The sequence below is a fragment of the Monopterus albus genome, unplaced genomic scaffold (genome assembly GCF_001952655.1).
Source record: "Monopterus albus unplaced genomic scaffold, M_albus_1.0 scaffold428.1, whole genome shotgun sequence".
NCBI classification, from domain to species: domain Eukaryota; kingdom Metazoa; phylum Chordata; class Actinopteri; order Synbranchiformes; family Synbranchidae; genus Monopterus; species Monopterus albus.
Genome location: NW_018128308.1, coordinates 52,329 through 62,460, shown reverse-complemented (window position 1 = coordinate 62,460; position 10,132 = coordinate 52,329). Strand labels below are relative to the sequence as shown.

The 10,132-nt window shown below is 45.5% G+C and overlaps 1 protein-coding gene across 1 annotated transcript in view; it reads left to right on the top strand.

The window, feature by feature from the left end:
- The window catches only part of nmbr (neuromedin B receptor), a 26,865-nt gene extending 20,675 nt beyond the window's left edge, over positions 1 to 6,190 (top strand). Inside the window, 1 exon segment of the mRNA XM_020586882.1 lies at positions 5,497 to 6,190. Within this exon segment, the coding sequence (XP_020442538.1) occupies positions 5,497 to 5,656 (160 nt within the window). The 3' untranslated portion in view covers positions 5,657 to 6,190.
- Positions 6,191 to 10,132: the final 3,942 nt, after the last annotated feature.

Genomic DNA, 10,132 nt, shown 5'->3' with positions numbered 1-10,132 from the left:
AAACAGATGGCGGCTGTTGCCATGAATGCGGCATAAAGAAAGTAAATGATGTACAGATGGCCGAGTGATAACGACAAATCCTGGGCGCCGTCTCTTCTGGCTGACTGAAGCAGCTGTCTGTAGCTTTCCAATCTCCAGTCAAGGACTTTGATGTGTGTGTGTGTGGATGAAGCCTCTAATCAGTGCTTCACAACAACATCTCCAGCTGAAGCTTTCTGCAGCGAGCGAGACGTGGAAGGACAAACACAGTGACGTGAACACAGGGAAAACTGCAGCAAGAGTTGTTTCAGCAACAACATATGTTTAAGTTTTATATCACCAAATCAGAAACCGAGTGTTTTGTCAGTTGTAAGACCTGTTAAGACCCATCACTGAAGACGTTTTTTTTTTTTCTCTACAGTTTTTTCTGCTTTCTGAGCTGAGCATGTATTTTTCTGCTATACGCCTTTTTCTAAGTTTTATTTCTGTTTCTGCCAACAAGGTTTGGATATCACTGTGTTTGTTACCTTTTCAACTAATAGAAGTTAAACCTCATGGTGGATGCAGATTAATAGTGCACGATGGGAGGCGATCACCTGCCTCACAGCATCTGTATTTCATCTGCAAACCCCTCAGTGTGACAAAAGCACAATGTTGGCTCTGGTTTCAGCATCTGGAGCACAAGAGAAATCAAACAACTTGACAGCTCACTGTGCTGCAGTCGGTCTGGCACATGCCTCTAATGGGAGCTGGCAGCCGTCCCAGGTGGCTCTGCAGGCTTCCCCCTCAGCAACAGAGGCGGCATTTCGCTGCTCTGCTGGGGAACTGAAGATTTCTGATCAATGAACTGATGATCAAGCTGATCACAGTAAACAAAGCAGCTGCAGGTGTGTGTGTGTGTGTGTGTGTGTGTACTGAATACACACATGAAGATGCATGCAAGAGAAAAATCTGCATTCATGCCTTTGAAAGTACACACACACACACACTCATGCACACAGAGTCACATAATCCAGCCTTCCAGATGAGTTGTGCCTGGAGCTGCAGAAGCCTAAGAGAATCCTGGGGAAAATGCCAAACTCTGCCGATCACTGGCAACAAATGAGCCCAAACACAAATCAGCCTGGAGCTCAGAGCTAACTTTCTTAAAATATACTTTAGTTTCTGGTCTGTAAAAGGCGGCTCAGTCCAGGTGAGACGCTGCAGGGCACTGATAAACCGACATCCATTCTTCTCTTGTTGAGTTTTAATCCTTAAAGAAATGTTCATTATGGAACCATAACTTCTATAAATGTAATCCGCTGTTTTCAACAAACGGCCACAATCCTCTTATTGGGTGCGAATGACTGGTGGATGGTGCTCAGCGTTCCAGAGGTGCCCGAGGGTCAAACTCCAGAAACTCAGCAAACCTGGCCACAGGTCGGATGTCACGTCACCACAGACGCTGGAAATGTTACAGAGCATTTATCAACTAACATCTCGGCGCTGACCAAGGTCTTGTCACATTGGGTGTTTTCTGAATCAGAACCAGAATCGTCTTAATGGCCCAGGATGTTTGAACATACAGGAATCAGAGGCTCTCAGTGTGCTCTAAGGCAACGAGAACAGAAAGTAGCAATGAGAATAAAAATACAAATACAGCAATAAAATGAGAATAGACAGTGTGAGCATTCAGGTAGAAAGAAAATAGGAAAGAGACACGGTTTGTATAAAGAATTGGTTTCCCTGTTTCCAGTCTTCATGCTAAGCTAAGCTAACTGTCTGCTGACTCCGTGAACAGTGGGGGTTGTGTACATCAGCCTGAGAACACTGGGATGAATCTGCAAATTAATTATTAAAAATTATGAGCATTTGAATTTTGATTGTGCACTCTTCATTTGGCTTTAGGGATTCCAGCAGCTGGTGCTTCCTACCTGCAGTGTGAATGAACCCTCCTGGCTCCATTTGATCCATCTCAGTTCAGATTTCAGCCTCCTATATTTTCTGATGTGGCTCTGCTTCATGGCTAAAGTTTTATTTACCAGAGAAACACAGAAGTCTGACATTTAAAAGTAGTTTACATGACTCTCAGCCTGCAGAGTCGACCCAGGCCGAACAACCAGGCAGCACAAACACAAATCCCTCCAGTCCTCAACACTAACATCACACTGCACCGGTTGACTGCTACTGACAAACGGTCTCTCCTTCCAGTTCATTGGAGTGGAGTCACAGCCAAAAGCAGGCAGGTGGGTGGAGAGGAAAAAACCTCTGCACCTGAGGAAAACATAAACATCACTTCAGTGAGTGCTCCATGTGGCCTTACATCAACAACATGTGTGCAGTGGAGCTGATTTCTGTGGCGAGAAGGTCTAATGAACTGTGTAGGATTTAAAACTGCAAATCAGGAAAAGTCGGGACGGTCCATAAACTCTAAGTAAAAACTGAAAACAGTGATTTGTAAACCATCTGTGTCCTGTGTTACATTGAAAACAATACAGCAGCACATTCTCTGATGTGACACCTCATCAATTTCATTATTAGTTAAAAATACACTCACTTCAACCCTGATGCCTGCAACACATTCCAAAACAAGTCAGGACAGTAAAGCGTTTACCACGGTGTGACGCTGCCATTCCTTTTCACAACACTTAAGAGACATTTAGGGACTGAGGACACCAGGTGATTCAATGTGTTAGGTGTCATTTTGTCCCATTCTTCCAGCAAACAAGTCTTAAAGAGCACAACAGTCCTGGGTCTTCATTGAAGCAATTTGCATCTCATATTGTACCGCACACTCTCTACTGGGGACGGGTCAGGACTGCAGGCAGGCCGGTCCAGCACTCGCCCTCTTTTCCTCCACAGCCAGGCCTTGGTAATGTCCAGTATGAGGGTTATCACTGTCTTGTTGAGATATGTATGGGCGTCCCTGGAAAAGAAGCCATCTTGAAGGCAGCATATATTGTTCCAACATCTCTCTGTGTTGTTCAGCTTTAATGGAGCCATCACAAAAGTGTGTCGTTTCTGATTTGGGGCTGTACGTCTGCTGTTCTTCACCTGCGCCTCTGAAAACATCAGGAGCGTGTGCATTAGCAGGTCTGACGCCTGCACTACCAGGAGAAGCACTCAGAGGAACATCGCTGACATTTTTGTGTGTGTTTGTTGTTGAATCCTGATGTGCAGGGATGTGTAAATACATATGACTGACACACCTGACCTTTTTTATGGCTCTGGTCATCTCCAGTCCTCCACTGGTTGAGTTTGCACTTGGTTTCATCTCTTCCTCCATCCACCTCATCTGTTTCCATCTCTTTCATCAGACCGCTGGACATTTGGACGAAGATTTTATCATGTAAGTCCCAGTGGGAGTCAAACTTTGTCCTGCTAGGCACGATTACATTTTCCCACCAAAATAAGTGACTGTGGGTGTAAAAAAAAAACACTTTTAACCTTTTTACATTTACAGCGTGTAACTATTATAGAAACTCTAGTTTAGCACTGAAGGGTTTTTATGGACTTTCTACCTCCATTAATTCAACAACTGCCATAATAAATAAACGCCACCTAGTACCACAGAAAAATGACTGCAGAATGTTTCTTTCTTGTTCATGCCTCCGTCATCTTCACACCACGCAGCTGCTGATCCCTCACAGTCTGGTTTTATCTCCACCCCTCCAGATGGAGACGAGGAAGCGTCTGGCCAAGATTGTGCTGGTGTTTGTGGGCCTGTTCGCCCTGTGCTGGTTCCCCAACCACGTGCTCTACATGTACCGCTCCTTCCACTACCACCGGGTGGATGTGTCACTGGCCCACCTGGTCATCACGCTACTGGCCAGAGTTCTCAGCTTCTCCTCCTCCTGCGTCAACCCCTTCGCCCTGTACCTGCTCAGCGAGAGCTTCCGCAGGCACTTCAACAGGTCGGCTCTACCGCGCAGCTTTTCACCAGTAACAGTGGGTTTCACTGTCATATGTGTTTGCCCCTGAGCAGCATAACACTGTGCTCCCACATCTCACTGTGTCCCATCCAAAGGACAACATCAGATCAGTGCTGTTTTTACATACATGGGGGGATTACTGAATGGGCCTGCTGGGCCTGAGGGATCAGGGGCCCCTGGAGCTCACCTGCAAAATATCCCAGACAGAAATGCAAAGAGATGCTAGACAACCACTAGATGTAAAACCATTAGAAAGAGAAGCAGAAAGAGCACAAAGAGACAGACTGCATCTTTAAAAAGACTAGCATTCACTCGTAGGTCAGTGCTCAGGGGCCCATAATGTCAGTGCACGTTTACATACAGATTACATATTGAATGCACCTGTTAATGCCCTCGGTGCTGCTGATGTTTCGCTGTCTGCCTGGACAGACCATGGTAAATTGCGATTGTAAGACTAATCAAAACTTGGCAGAAAGCTGAACATTTGTGAAACGGCAAGCATTCGGAAACAAACGACCTGAAGGAGTGCACGTCATGTTTCACTGTGCATGGACTCCATCAGTTTGCCAAAAAGTGTACTGTGCCAATAATCACAACCTCATCATTTTTCCAGACCTCTGTTTGAGCACTCCCACTGTCACTAAACATCCTGCGACTTCTCATTATTCTGCCTCAGCGGGATGGAAGTGCTCTTCATGTCGACTCTGGCAGAATCCTCCCAAACACTGTGCCTGTCGCAGAGAGAAACAGCAGCCTGCAGACCAGCTTCATGCCTTCAACTGGCTCAGACACCTCACAAGTAACAGACGATACATAGGGAAAGGCCTTCTAATGAGGCTGTAGCATGCAGCACACACCAATCTCCAGAATGATTCCCTAGATATATAGATATTCAACAAACATTGTTAGTGTGATCTTGTTCATAAACCAGAGGAATGTTAAGCCTTCACTCTTTGTACCCAGGAAACTAGCTACCAGAGAATTCGTATGCAGCCACACAGAGAGTAACTTGCTCTGGTTATTTCAGTGTACTTTAGGTACTATTTCTGAAAGCCATATTTTATTTCTGAGTTGTTAGTTTCTGTTTGCAGAGACAAGCTAATGAATGACAAAGAATAAAAAGACTCCTTATGACTGACAGAGAAATGAAAACAGTTTACCAACAGAAAACAAAAAGATAAATCAAACAGGGAAGAGAAACAGACCACATTGTTAGGTTTGAACTTGTCATGCGGCTCACCGTATACTTCCACATGCATGGCGCACGCTGACCGGCCTGCAGCGCAGACTGCTCCAAGCTCAGAGGAGGCACATGGCTGCCAAGCACATGAAGTCTGCGCTGCACAACACGAAGAGCTCTGCAATTTCTTCTTCTTGCTTACTGTTTCTGACTATGGAGACGCAGCTGACAGCTGATCGCACCTCCACACAATGTGTAGTATTAATACTACACATTGTGTTTTAGTGAAACGATTAGTCACTTAATGAAGAACATTAGTGATTCTCTTATGAGCTGGTGAGTCAAATCAAACCTTTAACACCTGTAATGAAGATGTCTGAAGCAGAGAGCCTTGCACACTCTGTTTACATTCTTCTTCTTCCTCAGTCAGCTGCGGTGTGGTCGAGGACCCCGCCCCGAGCGCCAGGCCAGCTACTTTCACAGCACCTCCCACATCCGGCTCACCTCCATCAAGAAGACCATGCCCATTGCCGCTGTCAACCTTCCAGCAGCCAACGGCAGTTCCAGAGAAGAAGTGGCTCTGTGAGGCAAGAGGCTGGGAGTCGGAGAGTCCCGGCTTCACCTCGCCCCAGGACTCCTACAGCCCCAGGTCCTGGGGAGGGATTTTGGTGCAAAGTCACCTGTATTGTTGGGTAGAGGAAACTCTGCAGGCCTTGCACCAGGTGAATGATTGTACCAGCTGCTCCTGTCACAACAGTTCTCAACCTGGCAACCAAACATAAAGTCTCTTGGAAATACAAGGTCAAAGGTCCAAGTGAAGCAAAACCCTTAAAAACGGAAACTGCTTAACTCCTCTACATCCACAACTCTCCAGGTTTACTGAACTATGTTTGGTAAAACCAGATCCCTGCACAAACCACATGCCTCAGACTGAGACGGTCCTGTATCATGTTACCAGATTAGCCTGCTGTGGAAGTTTGTTTCTCTGTGCTGCTTTGCTGGAATGCAATTGATCTAAAAAGCCATTTTCATCTGCTTGGTCTCAGTGTATTGATCCACTATGAGGAGTGCTTCTCAGGAAACCCTCTTTGGTAAGTGTTTGGTTTTTGTCTCTGTTGCTCTCTGTGTCCACTGGGTGCTGTTCCGATTGGCAGCTGACAGCACTAAACACATAATGTGCCACATTGATTGTTGATTTGACTGGAACCTAGACTGGATGTCAATGCAGCTGTCTTGTGTTTAGTGGACTTTAGTGGAAGGCTTATGTCCCATGATAGGAAGAAGGGGTGCTGGGCCTATTTCTGTTAGCCTTCTGGTCCTGCTGTTTTTTAAAGTCAAGCATGTTCTCAGTGAGCACTGGGCTCCAGCACATTTGCAGACGTTGATCTGCTGGCTTCGTCAATATCAGATGGAGGAGAACCAGCCGAGCGTGAAGCTGCAGCAGCATGAGTTCGTGGTACTCTGGTGGACTGCAGCCCCAAGTGAAGATGTTTAAGTATCTTGTGGTCTTACTCTCAAGTGAAGGTAGATGGGTGTTTGACAGGCAGCTTGGCACGCCAGCTGCAGCTGAAAATGGAGCTGAACCTGAAGGTGAAGCTCCTGATTTATGTGGTGGTCACTGTTCTGACCCTTATCTACAGTCATGCATTTATTCAGAGTCCCCTAGAATCCCCCATGCTCGGTCAACATGCAGGCACCCCTTCCCTTCAGAAGTAACGACAGGTACCCAGCGGATGCACAGACCAACAGTGCTTCGCACATGGTTATTATCAGCATTGTGTTGCTGTCGTGACAGGGCCTGGCAGATGACGTGCACAGATTGACGTGCCACATATTCAAACAGCCACTGACAGAAAGATGATGCTGTGATGTACATTTGATCACATTTTAATGTATTTTTCCTCTGTTGTTTGATGTGCTTTCAGTACCAGGCATGCTGCACCTTTTTGTATTTAAACGTGCATAATAAATGTTAGAAGCGTGCACACACACACACACACACACACACACACATGCACAGTCTCACAGCAATGACTGGTTGCCACCTCGAGGTCTTAGCTCTTTAAACTGGCAATGAGATGCAAGTGGAGATAAATTTACAGCAAGTAGGTGGGTGTTGGAGCGTCAGCATATCTAGCTGAGTAATGTGAAGTGACATGGGATGGCAGCTCAGCCTGATGGCGCTAGTTTCCAACTGCAGACTGGAGAAATTACATTAATTAAAGGACCAGTAAAGATAATTACAGTAATCAGGATAAACCATTACACACTGAGAGAGCTATTAAATTATAGGCCACACTTTAGCGCAGCTCCAGGACAGTTTTGTATTTTGAAAATGGCCTCATCACCTGTTGGTTTAATTAGGCCTGTCACACGTCCAGAGGCTGCGCAGTCTAATGCATGAGAAGCTCCTAGTGGAGGGAAACAGGAGCCAATATTCTCTAGGAGCGTCAGCCATGTTAACTATTCAGCATGGAGGTAAACCTTAGTTTAGTTCACTAATTCTGGCCCATTACTGCAGGGACACGCAGCACAGAGTGGGGTCCGGGGGCCAGGGGGACCAACATGCAATTTACACATTAAAGACTTTCATTTGCAGGAATCAAAAGAATCAGCAGCTCTGTTCTCCTCCCAGGACTAAACAAAAGAACAAATCTAACTCCAAAAAGACACCTATGGTGACGAGATAATCTGTTCTGTGTAATGTTTGACTTTTATACTCATGAGGTCCTGGAGTCAAACTGCATTTTTGCAAATATGGGGGAAGTTCTCTGAGTAAACGCTGACGAGTGAGGAGAAAACACATGGAAAATGTTCTGATGCTGCTGGTGTGAAGTTTATTTGCAAAGTAAAAGCTCCAAATTTAAAAAGTTCAGGACAAGAACAGGGCACTGACAAAACAAAATGACGTCTTTACACATAACAAAAAAGTAAGAAAAGGATGAATGAAAGGGGAATTGTGGGTAAAGTTCTTATTATATGTGGGTTTTGGTTTAATAATTTTGTCTTAATCACTTGTTTTCTTCTTGATGTTTAACTGTATTCTTTGTGTTTTCGATGCTGTGACATGCAGACAATGTGATGCATATTGTAATGTGTCCTTAATAAAGTACAGCCGCAGGTTTCCAGCTTAGTGCATGTAGCTCCAGTGAAATAGAAAAAATAATGCAGCTATAGTCATTTTTTAACAATTTGACCTTGTGATCCTTGTATAACTGCATGTGAAAGCCCTTGTTATGTTTGTGGCCTTGGTAAAACAGTGTCAGAGCCGTTGTCCGGGTCGAGCCGCCAGGGTTGAACCATCAGGGTCGAACCGTCTGGCACATTACACCAGGCTGAACTGTGTAACAGTTCATAAACCTTGTTTCACAGGAACAGTGGTGCAGTTCACACATACAGTGTTATTTTCAGCTCTGTGTTGTGGTCTGGTCATAATTCACTCATTTTACATTAGTAATCCAACAAATAAATTATATTCAGCCTTGTGGTGCAAACACAGAGGAAGTAATGTGCTCCTAAGAAACTCCACTAATAGGTCACTGCACTAATGAGCTGCAGAGAAGGAACATGTGGCTGCGTTAACATTTACACCACACTAATCACCATGACTGATCGTCTGGGTAGCACGGGAGAGATTGTGCTGAGAGGGAGACCTGCACACGTCTGCTGTGTGATTTCCAGGTTCAAACTGCTTGTGGCCTGTTTCTGATCAACACCAAAGCAGAGGTGATGTTCACAGCAAAACTCAAAAAGTTATGAATGGATTGTGATTAATTTTATTTGGAGAGGTAGAGTATGGTCCACAGAACAATCCATATCTTCAACAGTTGCTGAGCTAGACCCTGAAGGAAACCGCCATTAGTCAAATATTGGTTTTCTTCAATAACTTTCAAACTACTAATGATATCAGTGTGATTCCAAATGCCGGGGAGGGGGGGGGACGACTTGATTAAGTGTTGAGTGCATCTACTCAAGAATCCAAACGGACCAGCAGCAGGACACCAGCTACACCAGGCTGTTCTGTCAGCATCCAACAGACGTAGTCATGTTAGTGGACAGTTAATCTGACTCAGACTCAAACTGTAGGTATAAAATCTGTGGTGCTGTTTTATCAGCAGGCCTGATGTAGAAACAGTCCGCGTGGTTTTCAGATCATTAAAACACACAGATGCCCTCCTTCTTCTGCAGACATCTGTCGCTTGTCTTCTTCTTGTCTTCCCTCCTACCAACAGAGCTTGAAAGGGCTGAGAACCCGGGTGTTTCTGGAGTTTCAGCTGTTACTTAAAGACACTTCAGTCAGGCCGGTTTCAGTCACGGCAGCCTGAACCAGGGTGTTGGTGCCAGGTGTGAGGCCTTCGCTGCATACGACAGCGCTGTGACAATGTTAGGAGAAGACAAGATCTGTAAAGTCACTGGACCTTTCAACAACCGCCAAGCTCCCTGTCACGTTTAAGAAAATGTAATGACATATTAAACTCCGCCCACCTGGGCACCATAACAGCATAAAACAAACATGTCAGCAGTCAGGTCTAGATGACAGTGAGTTCGACCTGTGCTCATCACATAAACCTGCTGTGACAGGTGCCAGGCGCTGTTGGGCCACGTGCACTTCTATTCACAACTGCCAGTGGGCGATTGGATTAGAGGAGCCAAATATGCAAAGGAATAAGGGAAATGAATAATGAGAGGAAAGATGAAAAACGTCAGCTGAAGAGGAGCAGAGGACAGAGGGGCACAGAGAGTGAACAAATATGCAAATCCGATGAGAGATATATTTTTGGTGTTTGGTCTGAAGTCAAATCCACATTTTCAACAGGCTAAAACTACATCAGGTGCCAAAATAAGCACTGCGCAGGTCCAGGAGGCATCTCCTCATCACTGCTCCTTTAGAAACCACAGACACAGCCTGCGCTTCTACAACGCCTCAGCACAGCCTGAGCTGCCCACGTCGTCTCCAGGGCTCTGGCGGCCGAGGTCGCCCGGCTTCATGGTGATTGCTGCTTCATTTGCAGATTATTTGCCTAATGATGATCATCTGCTGGCTTCATCTCGCACACAGCCT